This window comes from Maylandia zebra, linkage group LG18 (assembly GCF_041146795.1).
Source record: "Maylandia zebra isolate NMK-2024a linkage group LG18, Mzebra_GT3a, whole genome shotgun sequence".
NCBI lineage: Eukaryota > Metazoa > Chordata > Actinopteri > Cichliformes > Cichlidae > Maylandia > Maylandia zebra.
Genome location: NC_135184.1, coordinates 8,588,762 through 8,609,840, shown reverse-complemented (window position 1 = coordinate 8,609,840; position 21,079 = coordinate 8,588,762). Strand labels below are relative to the sequence as shown.

General features: G+C 38.7%; 1 protein-coding gene across 1 annotated transcript in view; it reads right to left on the bottom strand.

Moving 5' to 3' along the window:
• The window catches only part of lig1 (ligase I, DNA, ATP-dependent), a 63,914-nt gene extending 43,244 nt beyond the window's left edge, over positions 1 to 20,670 (bottom strand). Inside the window, exons 1-10 of the mRNA XM_004555148.5 lie at positions 20,475 to 20,670; positions 19,850 to 19,912; positions 16,631 to 16,811; positions 12,408 to 12,573; positions 10,696 to 10,833; positions 7,512 to 7,898; positions 7,251 to 7,359; positions 4,121 to 4,207; positions 2,616 to 2,672; positions 1,509 to 1,567 (exon numbers count right to left, since the gene is read on the bottom strand). Of these exons, the coding sequence (XP_004555205.1) occupies positions 1,509 to 1,567; positions 2,616 to 2,672; positions 4,121 to 4,207; positions 7,251 to 7,359; positions 7,512 to 7,898; positions 10,696 to 10,833; positions 12,408 to 12,573; positions 16,631 to 16,811; positions 19,850 to 19,912; positions 20,475 to 20,491 (1,264 nt within the window). The 5' untranslated portion in view covers positions 20,492 to 20,670. The remainder of the gene's footprint in view (positions 1 to 1,508; positions 1,568 to 2,615; positions 2,673 to 4,120; positions 4,208 to 7,250; positions 7,360 to 7,511; positions 7,899 to 10,695; positions 10,834 to 12,407; positions 12,574 to 16,630; positions 16,812 to 19,849; positions 19,913 to 20,474) is intronic.
• Positions 20,671 to 21,079: the final 409 nt, after the last annotated feature.

Genomic DNA, 21,079 nt, shown 5'->3' with positions numbered 1-21,079 from the left:
AAGTGTTTTGCTTTTTTTTAAATTCTCTTATTTACAGTGTACATTATGTGGCAGAAAATCTGTCAATATTAAGAGTTTTTTAAGTCATTCTTGACAGAACAAGCCAAAGTTCTCTGAAATGTGTTTCGCCCACAAAGGCCAAAAGTCATGAATTTTTTAATATCTTTGTGGCTTTTACTGATTTAATTTGGCAAAAAAAGGATAAAATTTCCAGGTAGAAGTTTAAAACAACAGCTTAGGGCTTACGGGGTTAATATAGTGCACTCCACCAGTTGTAACCCTACTTTTCTGGGACAGACAACAGCAGAGCTACATACTGCAGATCTAGCTCTACACACACATAATGGATGAGAGAAAAGAGAGAGAGATGCTTTCAGGCTACACCACTGAATCACATTTAACAGGTTTTTTTCAGCATACAGGAATTTCTTGTTTACCAAATGGTCAAAAATAAAAGGAAAGTGCAGAGACTCACTGCTTTTACTTTATGTAATCATAAAGGCTCATTCATAGCCAAAAAAACCCTGGCATACAAGTATGACTAATTACGCCTACCATAACCACTAATGGCTCAGTCACACTAAAGTAAAAATATCTATGTATCTATCTATTCATATTTCTATATCTATCTATATTTCTCTCTCTCTATTTATCTATGAATCTCTCTTTTGCAGTTTAAATTTAACCAATTCCTAATAGTTGCAGTGACTAACTTCTAGCAAACCACTTTCAATTGCAATTGCTTGCCTGGTCAGAGGCCACCTGTTTCCAAACAACTGTAGTCCGACACAGACTGACGGCAATCGCTCACAGACAAACTGGTAAATGTTTGCAAATAACTGCGATCCCAATTTATAAATGCAGATAAATTGCCAATATATTCCAATGAATCTGAGCTTGTGCCAGTCAGCCCAACTCCTTCAGTAAGGAGCTTGACTCAACTGGTTGCCAACTAGTTGTACGCTGGTTATATCCCTACATTCTTAAAGCATCTCTATGTGGTGAGGAATTTCTGAATTTTTGTTTTAAATTTCTGAGGCTCTGGGTGGACTCTAAATATAAATTTCTTTGTACACAGACAGCAACAAATTTGTGATTTTCACCAACCTACGGCATTCAATTGCTAGTGTCATAAAAAGATTGCATGTAATCGCAAACTTTTCCCCATCTGAGCTCATTGAATTGTTTCTATTTGGACAAAAGCAGTCAGCATAACAGTAGGCTAATTAGCTACCTCAGCTCATTTAATGCCTGCAGCTTTTGTATTGCTGTATGACTGTATTGCTGAGGCCTGACACAAACACTATTATATACACAATGAAACACAGGCAGAACAACACACACAAACACCATCAGATTCCCACATTCTCATACACACATCAGCCAACGTCCTCCCACTTTTGTGTGCAAACTGGCGTCAACATCATCTCCTTGATAGAGCGGCTGGCAGCCAGCTGCCTGTATAGCTACATCAGCATGCATTATGGCAGAGATAAAATAGCATTTACCTGGGGAGAGCAGCAGCACAGAGCGAAACAGGTTTGACAGTGTCTCGATGTTTCTCAGCCTAGGAAATGACAACAGGATTGCTGTTAGACAGGGAAGACGAGTTAAACGAATTTTAAGGCCATCCCGTAAATACTGGTAGGTGGGAAATGAGATTAGTCTGCAGGTTTTAATCGGAAATAGGGGCTTGGGAGGCAGATGAAGAGTTCACTTATGAAACACTATACATCAGTTTCAGATAATAATATGTCATTCAATATCCTTCAAAGATAAAAATGTTTTCAACTAGCAAGATACAAAGGTTACAAACCATTATTTAAAATGTAGGATTTCTAAAAATAACATGAAATTTCTTGTTGGGGTTTTTTTTGTTTTAGCTGGTTTACACCAACCCAGGTTTACAAAACAAAAGATGGAAACTAAGGTGGGGAAACGTAGACTTATATTCTGTCAGGTATAGTTACAATACTGGCTTTCATATTAAACGCGACCACCCCTCTGAGCAGCCTGACGTCTAAAAACTGAGACTGTTTTTACCCCACTCTTGTATGACGGCCAATATGCTCACATCAGGCATGAGCACATAAGCTGCTAACCTGCTGTTCAAACCTTCTGTTTACAAGAATCCGCCAATTAAAAGAAACGAGGCTTAAATGAAGGGTGGCCTTTAAGAGAGGGGCTAAAATGCTCGTTTTAGACAGCGCAAACTGAGGAGCAGCACCGCAGCTCGTTATGAGGCAAATAAGGATTATTTTAACTACTTTAGTAAAACATAAGAATAAAAATATGCAGCTGGAAGTGAGCATAATAACTCCACATTACAATATATTTGAGCAATCCTAGAAGGTGACCCATTTTAAAATTTCTTCATGTTCCCAACACAACCAGTGAATTATTCAAATTTTTTCACTTTTCCTGACTGGCAAGCACTTAACTAATTTAGTTCCAGAAATTCCCAGCAGGAAACCTGAATGGTATTTTTATGAAAAAAAAGAGAAACTCTGCAATACGTGTGTGTGCTTTGAAAGACTTGCAATCATTTTCTTACTAATGATGTTCAACTCATTCTGGCATTTAAAAGAAAAATGTCCCCCATTGGGAGGTCTTACCTGCCAGAGTCCTCTTCAATCCTCTCAAAGGTGCGAGCCACTGCCAAGTAGGGCACTCTGGAGAGTGATGAACACGTAGTTAGCAGGCAAAGCATCAACACGGACAGATTTTCACACTCGCGGCGCTGAGCTGACTCGGCTATTCAGAGCGACTAGCAATTAATGCAACAGTAGAATAAGCTTTGATTCAAGGTTATCAAAAACCGCACAAAAATGACAGCAAGGAGGGCGAAGGTGACAACGGCATGTGGAGAAAAGTGTGTCGTTACAATTAGTTTGACAGAGAAATATGGTGGGAAGTGCAATTTAAAAAATATATATATATATAATTTTATCTTTATAATTTTTTGCATATATTCTGGATATAAAGCTACTATATCCTAATGTGTTTTTAATCCTTACTGCGAAGCTCTGACACTCAAACGGTTTATTCAATTTCAGAAAAGAACACAATTTAATTCAGAGGCTGATATTTAGCTTTAAGAAGCAGCAGACTTCACCTGCGCACGGCTTAAAGCAGGTTAAAACAATCTGTACAGGAGTCGATCGGAGAATAAGCCGAGCACATAAGCAGCATGCCTTACAGCGTGACCTTGATATAAAATTCCATGATTTCCCTGTGATTACCCATTACTAAGTCAGAGCACTTCCCTGGCCTGAAGGTTTTCATTCCTTCAGTTTTTTTCCCCTTATAAATAACTCGCAGATCTTCACAAAAAAAACAAACAGGCTGGTGTTCGCTTCAGTTTGGCTCAGAGGGAAGAAGGGAGAAAAAAAACAACAACCCCACCAACAGTGTGATGACTCTAATCGCTGTTGAGTGAAAACGTTGCATCCCAAATCTTGCCTGTTTAGTGAGTAGATTAGCTTTGTCTTTTATTTGACAGCCAGAAGTGGAGAGTAAAAGCAAATAATCAGCAGAGAAAGAGACAGGTGGACGTTCGACTATAGTTCCTGTCCACATTGCACTCCCAAGCTTTATTATTACCCTGCTTGGCATAATTCATGATAATCAATCTCAGGGCATCTTGTTTAAATAGGTCTAGGCACATAGGCAGGCTGTGATTTCTGTATTTACTTTAGGATTACACAAATTCTCCAGTAAAGGGAAAAAATAGGCAGCTGCCTAGTTAAAATAACGGCTGTTTTTCCCAATGATCCTTCACATAAAATTCTCATAATTTCTGCCTTATGCAAAGCTAGTTGATCATCCCACATGCTCCCCTCCTCCTTCTGTCTTTCTTCTTTATATTTTACTGTCTGATGTCCAAGCGACTGGATTTGGTGGGTGGATAGAGAGGCTATCCACCCTGTGAAGAAATTATATTATTTTGGAGACATCTGGAAACAGGGAAAAGCAGTATACAGAAGCAGTGATAAAATATGTCTGAGAGGTGCCAGTAACTGATGCACGCTGGAAACAGTTAAAGATGCATATGAATTTCAATCAAGACATTCAATCAGAGAATTTGGGTTCCTATTTTTGCAGCAGATAGGTGACTTACTTCTGGCCCTGTTTCCAACAAGCGTTGTCCACGGGATGATAGTTTGGTCTCGATGGATCATAGTTTGTTTGTCCTGAGGTTGCCTCACTGAGGAAATAACACAAATTTTAAAAGATAAAATGAAAGAGCACATTTGTGTCCAACTAAATGACGGCAACAGCTGTTGCAGTCACTGGTGCCAACTCAGATTCCTTTGTAGGCAGAGAGTCACGCACACAATTATCATAACAATGAAACACTTTAAAAATGTGAAGAATATTTTGGAAGATATTCTAGTAGTTTTTCTGGTTAGCTCACAAAGAAAGAAGCTGAACTATTGCAAAGTTTATCCGAACTGAACGTGCAAGTAGATATTTAAAAAACCCAGAAAAAGTTCTGCATATTAAATAGAAAAGTGTTTCCATTGTCAGCAGTTATTGCTTCCAAAAACCAAACTACTGGGATGGTTTACAAGTTTAAACCGTCTCTCTTTTACTGCAGTAACATACAAGATGTTGAGTTTCTTTTCCTCAAACAAAATATCATTGTCTGAATTCATTACACAGAGATAAACTAACGCTGTGAACTTTCTTTTGTGTGCAATACCTGTCATTCCCAGAGTGTCACACACAAGGTAGTGATAAAAAAATAAATAGTTAGGAAGATGAAAAATGCATTCCCTGCTTTCCACAGCCAAAAATAGTTTGGATCTTGAATAGTTAACATGACCTCAAAATGACAAGCTGGCTTATTTACATGTGGTAAATGCATTGCTTTCTGTAAGGGAGACTGAATAATTGCAAAAGCAATCATAATAAAGAGAAACCGATTGGTTTCCAGCAGCAGGGAGTGCATGCCTGAGCTGAGAATACAACAATCATCATATACGGTGTTTGCTCATTGTAGGTGGTGCAGGAAAAGGAGAAATTAGCACAACTGTAAAAGTTGTAAATAATAGCAGTATGGAGCAGCCTAATGACTCTCACACCGAGCTGAAATGAAACAAAGGCAAATAAATTAAACTAACGCCTGCGTTGGTCCTGTTGTCATGTATTATTACACTATACAAGATAGCGGTTTGGTAAATATGTATCTTGGGTATGTTTATTTGTCACATTTCATTTCACAAAAATAAGAAAACAATGTTCCAGTCTCGCCTGATGCTGTTTTACACATAAAGAAAGATTTCTGCTCTCTTAACTCCTGACAGTGCTTATTATTCAACACTGACACTGGATCAGAAATCAGAATGGGCAGATCCCAAAATCAAAGGCATCGGTATTGAGTCAGAAATGTAAAAGGCTGCTTTGAGTCCACCTTACTGACTGCTCACCAGCTTTATGGGCTTTGGTAAGGACGCATGGAGTATTGCTGGCTAATAAATCACATTCTTTGTAGGATAGAATAGAATAGCCCTTTATTGTCATTGTACATGTACAATGAAATTATGGGTGCTCCACACCAGGTATAAAATATAAATAGTAAGACAGCAGTAATAAATAAACAGGTGAAATATATATAGAATCACAAGGAATATATAGAAACAAGAGGAATAGACAGAAAATAAGAGAAAGGCAGTCACTGGAGAACAGTTATAGTTCTGGTAATGGAACATCAGGAAGAAATTACGTTAAATAATGCAGAGCACACACTGCATTAGGAACCCCATTTAAGCCCAGTCTCAATGATGAGTTTTGCTTCTCTTTTGCACTGTGTATCACTGTCTGTTTACATGAAGGAGGGGCACACACACACACACGTCGCAGCTGACTAACAGACTCTGGACTACAGTTTATTTGCGATGATGATGATAGTGTTCGTTATCCGTGTGTGCAACAAAATCTGCTCCCCTCTTCACCCCCAACACTTGTGTGCTCTACACTGAAGAGCTCTGCATAATTATAGTTGAGACCAAGTAGCTGCAACCAGCCAGGCCCTCCTCCTCTTCACAGCGAGCGAGTCTCTTTAAATCAGGAAGGAAGAGGAAAGAGGACAGCAGAACCTGATGACACAGCCCGTTTAATATTGACGAGGTGGTGCACTCCTAAGCATGTTTTTCAACTGTAGACTAAAAGGTACAACTGTAGTGTAATGAAACAACAGTGCTGGTATTAATATTCACTAGCAAATTTATATAAGTCAGCATTTCACAGACTGAAAATGGCTCAACACGACAGCAACTGTTTTAAATAATTGGGACTACTTAGATAAAACATTTATACGTATTTAAAGAAAAAGCTTGATAACGCCCACTCATCAACGCCTCCTGAGCCTTGAATAGAAATCTGTAGAATAGAAAGCGTACTCATTTATACACTGACAGATTTTAATCTATTTTGCTAATCCTATTACTCTTTTTATTTGTTTGTTATTTTTAGGACTAGAATAATCACCCAGTCAATCGCTGTTTTCCTTTTTTTTCCTCTCGCGTAATTGACACTTAATCATCAGGAACATTCCTAAACAAAACAAGCACATCGCTGTAGTGATGAGTGCAAGAGATAACCTTGGTTTCATTCACTTTTTAAGGTATCAATGTCATATACTATTGGATTTTTCGCATTTACTGCAGATCCCTATTAGTTAACGCCAACAAAATGTAATGACAGCATCATTTCACCTGTTTTGGCTACAAGTCTCGATAGAGACTGCTCAAAAGCAGACAGTATTTCTCATCCACCCACCCAGCTGTGCCTTCACAGCCATCTTTTCTCTACATTTATTCTTTCAAAGCTCAAAGTAACCATGCATTTTACTATATCTTTACAAAACTGATAAAGGAACTGAATTCAGTGTTTCTTTGCAGTGTGAGTGCCTAGTTTGAATCAATAAAATATAACCTCTCTGGCAGCTACCATCAATCAACATAATAAAATGATTAGGTAGTCACTGAAGAATATAATGGAAATAATTCTCAGTAGCTGCTCTCCGTCTGCTCTTCTACACCTTGTCACTAAATTTTGATCCTTCTTCTTTTCCCCACATGCACGTACAGTTTACACTTTAGTAAGAAGGGGTCAGGGGTGAAGCTCAGCTGAACAGGCCAACATCTGGATAAGTTTAGTGTTCCAGCAAGATAACAAACAGGCAAGCAAGGTGGCAGGCTTATCAAGCCTGAGCTATCTGTAACCTCCTGTTGCGACTGTCTTACCCTTTCGTGTCTTTACTCTCCTCCTCTGACCTCTTCCTCTCTGGACTCGTCTTTTTTTCCCCCTCATTCTTCTCCGGCTTCTCCGTCTTCACTGCTGCTTTTCTGGGAGCTATTGAAGGAAATAAATAAAAGACAAGGTGAGGGTGATGCAGGGGTTGAAGTGGAGACTTATTTTACCTTGTTCTCCAAACTGATAAAAGCACAGTACATTCACATGCTGTTTTTTTATGCAAGTAAAGAACTATGCAAATTCCTTCTCACCAAAGAAACTGCTGATGGGGGCTTTCCTGGTCGGCTCCTTATCTTTCTGCTCTTTTGCTTCTTTCTGCCTTTTCACCGTTTGACTTTTCGGGCTCTCTTCTGTGCCTCGCGTGTCCTTTTCAACCACCTCCGTTTTGGCTACGGCAGGCCCTTTCTCATCATCATCATCATCTGTCTTCGGCTTTGCTTCATTTTTCTTTTCCGCCTCCTCAGCTTTCTCCTCCTTCTCATCAGGGCTCTTTTTCTCCACCTGCTCCTCTTTTTCTACAGTTTCTTCCTCTTTGCTCTTGTTCTCCACCTCCTCGTCCCCTGGGTTGTTAGCCTCGGTCGCTGCCTTTTCCCCCCTTTCTTCCTTTGTGTCCTCCTCCATGGGTTCATCTGCGTTACCTACACAGGGGCAAGACAGAAAGGGAGTGGAGTCATTGAAGAGAAAAATGCCAGCAGGTTTACTGAGGGCAACCCAGTTTTTTTGTGAGCCCATGTTTGAAGACGTAAGAGCCTCTTTCAGTAAATGCCGCAGGTTTTATTTCTGAGGTTTCATTTTCACCTGAAGAAGGCAGCTAAGAGAAATTACTATTGACAAACTTGTAGCACCGACTCCCAGCAGTCAGAGCTGGGGTCATGATACTGGCTGGGTAAGGAGGGCGGCATGAAACTTTAATTTTCTCATTCAAACGTTAAAGTAAGTGGTGGAATGGACCGCTAAACCCAGTAGTCACAGCTGGTACTTTACTAGACAACTTTAGAAAGAGAAGGAGAGCCATTTCCCTGTCTGTGGAAAAAAAAGAGTGGGGGGTGCACCAGGCTGAGCTGCTGTCAATTTGGTTTTGTTTTTTCCCCCAAACACACTAAAGTGGTTTTCAAACACACTTCAGCTTTAACCTTGTTTAGCTCTTTCTCAATTGTCCAATACGAGCCTTTAACCTGCCATTTCCCAGATTTAAACTGCATGTGATGTGTGACTGACCACATGTGGATTCACGCTGAGAAAGTACAAGATGCTCTACCTATGCAGCAACCTAACCTAGACCAAATAGAGTATTTGCAGTAGTGAGAACACATGTGGAATGAACCGCTCTGAGACTGTTTCTAACCTTTTAGCTCTGGTGATGTGATTGGTTCAGTTTGTTTGCTCGTGTGTTAGGAGGACTACTCAAAAAGGTAACGGACAGACTCACTTAAAAATCTTGTGAGAAGCTGGATTTAGCACATCTAAGGATTAATTAGATCTGAACTCAGGGCCATTTAGAAGGACTGCTTATAATTGTGAGACAGGGCAAAACTGGACATTGCATCGTGTTTGAATAGCCTTCATCTTCTCAAGAAAATATCACAGACTAATATCAATTTATGCACGTTTTGGAGTGAATTTTCAGCCCTGGTGGAGGCTGCTACACTCTTGGGCTGCTCCATTTTCTTCATAATTCTGCCTTTATTGAGCGTCTGTGTCAAAACTTAGACAAACCGATTAAACAAAGCCAAACAGGCTCCGTGGATGGTGAATTTCTCAGTTTGCATCTCACAGATGGTAAAAATGAACTTTGCTTTATCACAGTGCAGAGCTCCTACAGTTGCAGTAACAGACTGAAATCATTACCCTTTATCCTCAATCCTTTGAATCTCAGGCTGTTTTTGTTGCCTTTCTCTCCATTTGCACTTCACTATAACAGTAGATTAGGACTGTCAAACATAAGGCTCAGGGGCCAGAATCGGCCCACCAAATAAGGAAAGGTAAAGGAGGGCATAATTTTTTTATTTTTAATTATATTTTCAAAAGTTTTGCAACTTTTATTTTTTTTATTGATAAAGACTTCCCTCATGGTCATTCGTAATACATCTCTGTAATACAGTAAAGTAATAAATTAACAATTAAATGGCAACAAGTTCCTTTTTTTCATCATCTAAAAAAAAAACATACATTTCTATAGTAAAGTCACTACGCAGTTGAACAAAAAGGACATTTTCTGTAAATTAACAAAAAGTTTCTGTTTTATAATCACGGGACAGTCTGGACAATGAGCTACCAAAACATTTTCTGTCATTTGAAATATTAATTTCTTACATAATCTTCTTAATTTCTTATTTATTTGAATCCAAAGAGATGTGCTGACAGATTTCTTTCATATGCTTCATAAGCATTTCTCAAAACTGAGACATACAGTTGAAATTGCACTTCTTTTTGTTATACTGAGATATCTCAGGGATTAAATGTGTAGTTAAACTACAACTAGTGGAGCTGTAAAATGAGTTTAACATGCTCGCAGTAGTCTGTACATAAAAGATGAACATATACGCTCCTATGTAATCCAGTTTTAGCACGAAGGCTGTTTCACTATTTTTAGCCCTTTATTTGCAGAAGAGAATTGAGCATTAAGTTATGAACTAACATTAGCTGGCCCGGATAGAAGTGGACATCCATAAACTGTGTGGGATCCTGTGGGGTGTGACTCGCTTTTGTCCTCAACCACAAGTCAAAACTAAAGGAAATACACTTCTGCATTGTTTGAGATTATCTGTCAGTATCAGAAATTGTCACTTCGTCACTGTACCAGAATTCTCTGAACAACATACATCTATAGGACTACAACTAGACATTACTTTGTTTGATTCAATAGGCTACATTTTTTTTGTTTTCCTCCACTCATCGTTAAGCTCAGAGAAAAAGGCCATGATGAAACAAAACACATGCCACAATTTACCAGAGCCCTGTGACAGCAGAGACAGCAATGAAAATGTTCAATCTTTCACTTCAAATCTTTCAAATTCATGATTCAATAAAGAGGAAACACTTATTTGCGGAGCTGGAACTGAAAAGTGCTTGCCTGGTGATTAATATCTAATTAATTATCCAAGTTGTTGCTCTTTATTATTGCAACCCAATCGGCCATAAAATTTCTGGAAACAAATGGCTGGATGAGACCATGTACAGCAGGAAAATAAGCTGTTTGGTAGTGTGACACTGCTAAACAAAAAGTATTGTTTATGTGTTTAGTCAGGATGCAATTGAGAGTTTCCAAAACTGCATTTTAGTAATGATAATGTGCGAGTTTGTTAATATAGCATGCTGATTTTTTTCTCCCTTATAGCCGATGTGTCTGTGCAACTTCCCCTCCCACGTGGACTTTCCAAACCTGTACAGGAGCCAAACTTGGTTATCAGACTCGCAGCAGAAGCGAAAGCATACCTTCACCGCTGGCACTGGTCTCCACACGTGGCCGTTTGTTTTGCTGACCCTGCTCCTCCTTGACCTCTGCCTCTTCTTTCTGACTGTCACTGCCACTCCCACTCTCGTTGAGCTTCCTCTTAGGGAACATCTTCCTTGCTGCACATATCAGGACAGACATTACATTAAAAGAACATGATTTAAAAAAAGAAAGGAAAAAAAAGTGGGAGGCATCCCAGCTGAAATCATGCCGGGATCAAACAGTAAGAGAATAAGGAGATGAAAACAGGACGAGTCTGCTCTCTTGCTGCAGATGTAGGGCAAGAAGAAGAAGGAGAAAAAAAAGGGAGAGAGAATCATAGATACATACTTTGCTAATGAAAACACTAATTCCATCCTGAAGAATATTATGCAGCACAGCAGCTTACAGTCCCAGTGTAAATTACCCTGCAATTTTATGCAGCAGTGGTGCTCGAGGGAAATTTCAGTTTTGGTAACACATCCGCCTCTGTTTTGGCCCTTGTTAGAGGTTCTAGCACAGGTAGCAGTGCTGATGTTTTTCTTCTGGATATTATAATGAAAGCATTAACCCAGGACATTAAGAATGCAGTTTCTGGTCGAATTAGGGAGTTACTTTAATGTGATGTTTTCTCCAGCAGTGATGGTGGCGGGGCTCTTATTGTGGCAACGCACCACTGGTGAAAGCAAACACTGCAGTCATCAAAGACAAAGAGAACGGGACGATGAGAAGAGAACGAGACACTTTTACTGCTGCAAAAACTAGGATGAAGGAAACAAAGTGGGAGAGGAGGTGCTTCTCAAATGAAGACAAAGCTGGAATGCTAGAAAACTCTAAGCAGCTTAAATTCTCTGTTCAAACTCCAACGTATCTGGTGTTATATGGGAAAGACAGCAACGACAAAGAGCCATGTAAAAAAAATAAATAACTAGGCCATTCTGTTTCATTTTAAATGCAGATATTTACACATCATCTGATTAAGAATTTACAAACAAGAAACAGCAGCTCTCTTTCAGTTTTATCTTGCAGATGTGAAACATTCAAGCTGCTGTGTACCAACTGCGGCTATAAAATAATGATCACTACATATGTTTATGCTGGTTTTTTTTTTTAAAAAAGCCCAAAGTTTCTAAAGCTTGCAAACCCAAGAAAGCACCCAAATAAACACTGACAATCAGCTGCAATAATAGGACGACATGCTCTGCTGGTTCGATTAACTCCCAGTCAGCACAAACGATGCACTGCTAAGACAACATAGCAGTAATAATATTATTATCACAGTGCAAAGACGTGCAGAAAAATAATGATATAGGCTCCAGGAGGGTGTACTCATGGTGCAGCAGATGATGATTAATGATAGCGCAATCACGGTCTAGTCTTGTGGTTGTCAATCTAAGGCAGTCCAGAGTGTGGAAAGACAAATGAAAGAAAAGGGTGAAAAATGAACTTCGCCGCTTCTGGTGAACAAACTTCTTATGCATTCAGTTCGAGATAAATTTCCTGTTTTCTCCCTCATTGTGAAATAATGAGTATTTGGAGCCATTAGGCGCCTGCTAACAAGTAATCAAATAAAACAGCTCGAGGCAGGAAAGCTATTAATCCTCTGCTGGTGTCAAAGTTCAAAATGGTGCAAGTTTGGAAAACGAGCTGAAAAGCACAATTCTGAAACAGCTTAATTAAGACAAAGTTAATAAAAATCTGTTCAGATGCTGACCAGTCTTGCGTTTGACGATCCCAGTGGGGGAGACGGAATTGGGAGTGCTGGGGGTCCCCGGTGAAGCAGAGGTGGCTGGAGTGGCAGGGGTGGTCGGGGTTACAGGCGTGGCTGGGGTCGATGGTGGAGACAGGGGGGTGGGAACGGCTTTAAACGCATCATCCTTCTGAAAGACACAAGCACGAGTGATGGTAAGCATTATGACAAGAGGCGGCATGAACAACAGCTTGAACAGGCAAAATGACTGCAGATCATGGTTTGTTTGCATGGCCGCCATCACCCACAGATATTACTGAAAATGAAAAGGAAGTGACAGCAACAATTGTCCACCTGTCTGCAACAATATCATTTGGATCGCTGTGGATTGTTTGTGTGGCTCATCCAAAATGTGGCCTGTTCTGCTGAGGAATACGAGTACTGTGTATTATTTAGTTTTTTATTGCTGAAATTGTTTATTGAATGTGAAATAAAGTAATTTGATGAAGACATGCAGTTTCTAATTTTTGAACTACGTTTTGGCAACCAATAACCTATGCTTTAAAAGTATCCTTAAATCCTTCAAGATTTTTTAGGACCCATCTTAGGACTTTTGTAAATCTTTATGATGAAGAATATTTTGACCTAGTAGCTCATAAAAATTAACACAGGTGCTCATTTAGACATGAAGCCAACATGTTTAGAAGGCACCAGACTTATGGTAAGAAGTGAATCTCTAAAAGGGGTTTAAACACCACTGTGATAATGGAAGGCATGGCTTGAGAATTAGAAGTTTTAGAAGTAAAAATGGTTATTCTGATCCAAGACAGGCTCTAAGGGCTCCAAATCAAGACTAGAGTGAAGGTTTGCAAGAGGGCAGCATGGACCGCTGTGGAAACTGGATCAGCTGAATCCAAAGCACGATCAGGCCGAGGAAAAGTGAGCGCACTGAGAGAAGATCAATACGAAAGGCTTTGTTCTCTGAGAAACAGAGAAGCAAAGTCACAGATAACAGAATTAGCTAAATAAAGAACACAAGACTCCCTCCAGCAACAGTCCTGTCAAGAGAAGGCCGTCTAGCAATAGTCTCAGAGGATGGAAGGGTCTCTAAATCACATCTTGTAGGGGGAAACAAGGTGAAATGGTTGGGGTAGGTTAAGAAAGAAAAAAAAAAAAACAAACACAGTGAAAGATCGACCTCCCCCCTCCTCTCAAAAAAAAAAAAAGTACTGATGAATCTATGGCAGTAACATTAAAGTTTATTGATTGATTGATTTTTCTGAAAATCGACAGAGCCCCTTATAATCCTTTATGTGCCTTATGTATGAGTTCTGGTTGTGTTTACTGACCTCGAAACGATTTTATGTGGTACACGGCAAAAATCTGTCAAATGTTTTTAGTACGACTTTGCTAAGCTACGAACCCGCACTGCTTGATGGATTGTCGGAGCATTACGGCTATCGTAGGCAGGCGCCTCGCGGAGTGATACGTACTGTGCTTCGACATAATATTACCGTATTGTGTGTGTATAACCTCTCTTTAAGTTTTGTGGATATTATACATGGTTATGCTGAGGATATGTCGGCCAATTTCCACTGGAAATGCCTTTTGGTTAAACTGTCAGCAAGGAATTTGCACTGTTACGTTTTTATATAACTTTAACACACATAAAAAACAGCTGCTTGTTTAAGTGAAAATACATTGATGGGGTTTTTTGCACTAATAAAGTTGTGGAGTTGTAAAGTATTTTGTCTAGTGTCAATTATATCGTCAGTTATGTCGTTATCGCAAATTTTCAAATGTATATCGTGATAAAATATTTTTGGTCATATTGCCCTGCTCTACCTAATACCTTCGTCTATATAGGGTACATTACATTCAAACAAACTCTATGAAATGAGGTGAACCAAGGTGAATAGATACCAGGTAAAGCTGACAGAGTTTGCAGCAATTTAAACAGATGAAAAACTTCAGTGAAAATTTTGCTTCATGCTGTCACAAAGCACCCATCAGCGGGGATTCTCCTCACAACACTGACAATCAAAAATAGAGAACAAGCTTACTGATGCTATTTGAGGGCAGCTGTAGCTGTATGGTTCAGTTTCACTTTGATATAGCGCAAAGGAACAAAGAGAGGTTGGAGAAAAGTGAGAGAAATGTATTTACAGCTCTCATTTGAACTCCTCCTCATCCTGTTGGCTTCAATAGCATTATCCTTTAGTCTCAATGCTAATGGTTTAACTTCAGAGTCCCATTTACTTTGCAGGTCCAGTCACTTGACTTTCTATTGCCTCAGATGGCCCTTTATGCATGACGTTTTCTGTGCACTTTTTTGTCAACGCACCACTCCTGACTTGACAATAAGGTCCTTGTGAAATGGTGATAGCGAGGCTGAGGTAATCAGTTTTTTGGATTAAGTGCTGCTGTCATTAAAGATAAGAGAAAGGCAAATACTATAGTTACTGACATTAATGAAATACATGGAGATTTCTGTTGAGATTCAAATTTTCCACTCCTTATTTTATGGAAATGTTCTGTATTACATTCAAAGGAGAGATATGTTTTATAAATATAATTATAGCACAGACGGTGAAAACGAAAGCTAAGAGCAAGAGATAAAAGCAAACCTGATCAATACTGAACATCAATTCGTTTGACAACAGCAAAAAAAAAAAAAAAGAATAATTACATGAATAAATACTGTCTAATCATTATAAGTAACAATGGTACTGGAGATATGCTTTAAAACTAGTTTACATCACGGAGGAGGGAATTTTTAAGTCTGGAGATGGACTGACTGAATTGGTCTCCCACCAACTTCCCTCAGAATAAAAACTCAAAAATAGAAGTCTTAAAAAGGAGTTGGAACGTTAGCAAAGAAATCAATACAAACAGATAAAAGCAAACCTGATCAATATTGAACATTAACCAGTCTGAACAGTTAAAAAGTCATAAACACGTGAATAACAGTGTTTACATAACAATCACATTAAAATAAAAATCATTTGTTAAACTATTTTCATCCCCTTTCCCCAGCTGAAGGTTCCCTTCTTTATAAAGACACCAGCAGCTCACTGAATTGGTCACATCTCCCACCAACTGGCCTCAACAACATTAAAAAAATATAATAATAGTTGGAAAGAGCGAAGAAGTCAAAACAGAAAGCCAAGAGCAACACAAACAGCCAGCTTCTGCCACAGCAAGGGGTAGCTGTAGAAAGGCAAACCGGATCATTATTAAGCATCGACCATCAAGAGCTGGAACAGCAAAAACTACATTTAAATCAAGCAAACTAATGATGTTAAACATCTGGATTCAAATAAAACCATATCACTACAAATTAAGAAGGAAAGGTGGCGTTCACATGAAGGGTTTCCTGAGAAAACATGCTGTTTCTCCAACATTGCAGGCTATTTCTAATGTTCATGTACCCTAACAATAAGTAGTTCAATACCATACTGCACAGTGCAGAAAATGTATTATTTACCAAGTTATTATCAAGCAAACAAACAATTTGGCATCACAAGATTACTTAAGGTATTTTGACACTTCATTTACCATTTTATAGACTAATAACAAATCAGATTATTAATTACTGATGAAAGTGATCTTTAGTCGCTGCCCTGCATTTATCTGCGGGGGAGCTGCTCCACTGCCAAGAGTGCAAGAGTGGATATATTAGTACCTTGTCACAAAAAATTAATAATTACACCCATATGAAAGGGATGTGAGGTGAGGGCAGCCTGACAAACATCATGTATCATCATAATCACTTCCCTCAATCAACAAATAGTGAATAATTGCTAACATACAACAAACAAAATAAACAGGCTGGTTAAGTGAAGTGTTTATCAAACAACAGGTGGCTGAAAGACAGCCAAAGCTGATAATCAGGTCTTTTCATTACATGGCTTATTGACAAATGTATTCAACATTGTGATTCACCATACAATTACTAGGCTTTTGTGTAGCATTGTTTTTCCCCATAACCAAACCAACAATAGGCACTGATATGCCTACAGGAGCCCTAAGAGACTTCATTACACTCGTTCAGCATTTGATGGGTAACACACTGTTTAGTGTTTCTACAAAGCATGCCTGCTTTTTTCTTTAGCACCATGACATCCCATCAATCTGTCAGTCTTTTATTGGTGAAAACGTCACTCACAAATTGCAGCTGATGTGTTGAATGCAACAGATTAAATGAACTCTGACGTCCCAGTTATAAAACCACATGTCGCTTTTACCTTTTCTGTTTTACCAGGAGCTTCTTTGTCTCCTTGTCCCTTGCTGGGAACTTGTTCTTTAACGACTGGCGCCTCGTCATCATCGCTGTCCAGGATTTGACGGCAGCGTTTCACAACCTTCTTGATGGGCGACTCTGCTTCCTGAACACCGTTCTGCACCTTCAGTGGACTCTTGACAGGCCTGGAGATAAACCACAGAAACACACAACAGATATCACAAATTTTAAATAAAGCACTAAAGGGGACCTATTGGGCTTATTTCCATCTCAATACTTTTTATTCTGTGCTTTTACTTGAGTAGCTTTGCATGATTCACAGGTCAACATATTATATAGCCTATTATTTATAAATAATGAATCTACATTAACACGGCCGGTTTTTTTAATCAAAATAAATTTTATATTAAACGGTGCATGCCCTGCTCTACTGTCACTGTAATCCACTGTTAGGTGGTTGCCAGGCAACCTGCATAGCATCATGATATAATATGTATTGTGATAAATCAGATGTCACCATCACAGAATTAAAATGATGCTTTTATAAAGTGTTATAGATCAATTAAGCATTTTTGGTGGGTGGTTGCCAGACATCACGATGACAACATAGGATATGATATAGATGGAAACCTTTAGGGTCCTAAGATGCATCTGTGTACGAAGTCTGGATACTTAACTACTGCTTGTGTAGAAAGAATTCACAAACAAACAGAAAGAGACTTTATTTATTATAGTTAGAGATAATCTATATGTATAAAATAATCAGCAACTAAAACTTTAAAATTAATAAAGACTCTGCTGCTGGAATAACTGCTTCCAAGAGAGAGGGGACCAGCTGTGCGAGAGAAGCTGTGCAAACAGCTTGTTTGATGACTTATTTACATTTTAATGTGAAAACACTGAAAAAAACAAACAAAGAAAAATAAGTATTCGTCATTCAGGGTTTATTTTAGTCAGTGTGCTTTACAGCTGAACGCTGGACATGCCATATGCCATCACTGACCCAAACAGGCCAGCATGTCTATATATATCTATATATCTTCTTTTTTTTTTTGGGGGGGGGGGGGGGGGGGGGGGGTGCAGTATAGCACCAATCGGGTCATTGGTTACACTCGACCCCGTTTGTTTAGCTTCACCTGGACCTTGGAGCTCATCATCTGTCTGAAACAAGCTGTTTCAGGTCTCCCACTCCTTTTACATTTATTTATATATTTTTAAAGGTACACTTTGCAATGAGCTTCTGCAAAGTTTAACTAAAGCTGTGACCACCAGGGGGCAGTATTTTTTGCTAACTTGTGTATTGTTTACAGATATGTGAAACTGTGATACTTCTTTTTTAAGCTACACTAATTTCCTCAACAGACTTGGTCTTTTGCTATGCTAAAAAACAAGCACTAATAACCTGCCTGACTGCTAAAGATACACTGAATACACAAACCTTTACAGAGTATTAGATAAAAGTACAGTGCAGCCCTTGTTCAACTTGAGCTAAAATATCTTCTCTCTGTAGATATTTAGGACATAAAGCCATTGTTTCTTCATATAATATTGACAAATTCATTTAAACTTGTTAAGTTTTAAACTGTTTTAAACTCGCAATATTTAAAAAGGCCACCTTTAGGAGACTTGATCGCCCATCACAAACAGAAGGCTTAAAGAGCCGGTTTACAGGAACTACTTACATGAACGCCGACTTTATTATTCAAAACTCTAATTGTATTTGATATAAACAGCCACCATTTTAACAGTATATTAATAACAGAAAACAAGGAAAAGCATAAAAGAACACTTTAAGGTTAATTCATGTGGTAATGTTGACCCACAAGGTGCGATATTAGGCATTTTTACAGGATCAAGTCAACAGTAAAATCTGTCATAAAAAGAAAACCTATAAAATCAAAGTAAGACTCGTAAAAAGAGGTCAAAGCAATGATGCAATGAAAGGAAAGTCAATTAAAGTGAGTTTTAAGACGTACTTAAAAGATTAAAGAGTCTAGAGATAATGAACATTTTATCACCAAAGCAGCTCGGAGATGAGAAACTGAAGTTCTCGTCTCTTCATCTTTTGATAGGAACAACTGGACACAACGTTTCACTCAGCAGCGAAGATAACTGCACATACGCTTAGCGTGGGTGGGCTTTCAACACAAAAATATGTTTGAAAATGGTATCAGTATGCGCCGTATCAGCCACCTCGCTTTATGCTTCTGCCTGAATACAAATGCAGGTATTTTAACTGTATTATAGGCAGTAAAAATCTCCATCCTTCTGATAATATGACAGTTTTATTATGTGGTTTATTCCTTAAAATAGCCCTGTTTGTCCAAGTATAAGGAAATTTGCAGCCCAATTAAAAGTTTTAAGGGTTCAAAATTGGCCTTGATGCAGTGACTATGTTATGAATGAGTACATTAAACTCCACTAAAACAAAAGCCAACTCTTCTAAGTTCAGGCTATGTAACTATTATGAAAACAAGACATCTGAGACAATAACTATTAATAAAAAACACTAACAGTTATTACTTTTGCTCTGCAGTCCTTTTCCCAGTACAAGTGCCAGAAATAGGTGTGCATTTGCACCTCTATTAAAAATCAAAGACACTCAGCTGTGGCTTGAATTAAGATGAGAAACAAAGAGAAACCGGTGTAAATAACCACAGTAAAACTAACGAACAAAAGTCTAATTAGAAAAGATATACAAAAGGGTTTTTCTGAAGGTTTAACAAAAAGGTATAATGTTTAAACAGTCGAGGTTTTACAGCAGCAGCCGCCAATGCAGAAGTTTTAACTGACTGCACCGTGATCACGTTATGCAAAGTCTGAATCTTCATTCTTTGAATAAGATGGGACTTTTTGGGCCAAGCAATTACTATGTAAGGTAAACCTGAGGTTTTAAACTGATCTATCCTCACAGAAGTAGCACGAGCATGTTCAAAGCTTAAAGAAAACAAAGAGGTGCAGGATTTTCATACATATACATCAAAGCTGACACCAGGATCATGATTTTTAACTCTTTTGTTTCCAGGTTTTAGGCTTTAGTTAAATAAGGTAACACCTACTCTTTGCCTGAACTATATACAGACCAGGCATGCTTACATGTGGAGTCAAACTATAATTTGTGTCTAGATTAATTCAATTGATCTGAGAGATTTAAAACACCCCAGTGTCAAAGCTAAATTAACAGTGATTCCAGGCAGCAGACTCTAGATAAGTCTTAACTCACTTTTTCACAGGCTCCTCTGCAGCTTTCTTCTGAATGTCCTTGCTCTTGGGCTGAAAGAAGGATCTGTAAAAAGACCACACAAGCATTCACTGGCTTGATACATGTTTATACCAACACGTGTCTGTATTTAGTGCATTAAAGTGTAATAAAAATCGGTAATAAGACCGCACTTTTACAATAATACAGAAAAAGGTTTGCCTGTTAATTAGAAACTTGCTGAATCACAGATTACCATCTTTGCTATCTAGTGTTAGAGCAATGTGGCTCCACTGATCACAGCCTCTATAAGGCAGGAAAATAACCTGCCTTTAAAGATCATTTATACTTATATAGCTATGATATCGTCTGTGTCTGTGCTGGAGATAAAACTACCCTATTTTCCAAACAAGTGACGCAGATAAAAACATGCTAAAGCTAGCTTACAGGTAGTCCGATTAACACCGAAACGGACATGTTTTTGTTTTTTTGTTTTTAGTGTAACCCCCTGTAAGTCACACATAACCCCCCGCCCGCCCGCCTGATCACCACTCATTACACAGCTAACTCTTCTAGTGCACAGACACAAGCATCGTCAAGCTAGCGCTAATTTCCACCAAGCTAACTGCAAACTTTGGCTTGCACTTACGCGATGCTCCGCTGCATGTTGTTTTTAAACTCTTCCTTCACCTGATACCCGGTTAAAACAAACGTTTAAATCGCAGCAAAACTCCGACATTCACACACACGAAAACACCAACTCCCGCGCTGCAGAGGGGCAAAATAATAACTTGGAATATTCGGCGCCAAAAGTTGTATCTCAGCCAAAGATTGTCAGAGGAGAAGATGACTCGCTACGGGAGCCCAAAGCGAGCGGTTTCCGCTCGGTACGCATGCGCACTCACGTACTTGGTTTACCCAAAGAAAAATATATTTTTACTGTAGCTACACAACATGTATTGAATAAAACTACTCTGTTGCTACTAATAAGATGTGACTGTGCTTAGTCAAAGCTTCTACGCTACTGTTAAGATAGTATACAACTCACTATGGAATGGACAAGATGAGTAAAATATAACAAAGCTAATGGTTTGCTATGTTCATGCAGGTATATAAAAAATAGTACTTTAAATTTTTTGTCAGACTTCTCTTGCAATGGCTGCATGTTTCCCGATGCAATCTGTATTAAATGGTACCTGAATTTAATTCCTGGTGTTTTTCAGTCTTCCCAGCAAGTACACATCAGAGGCCATG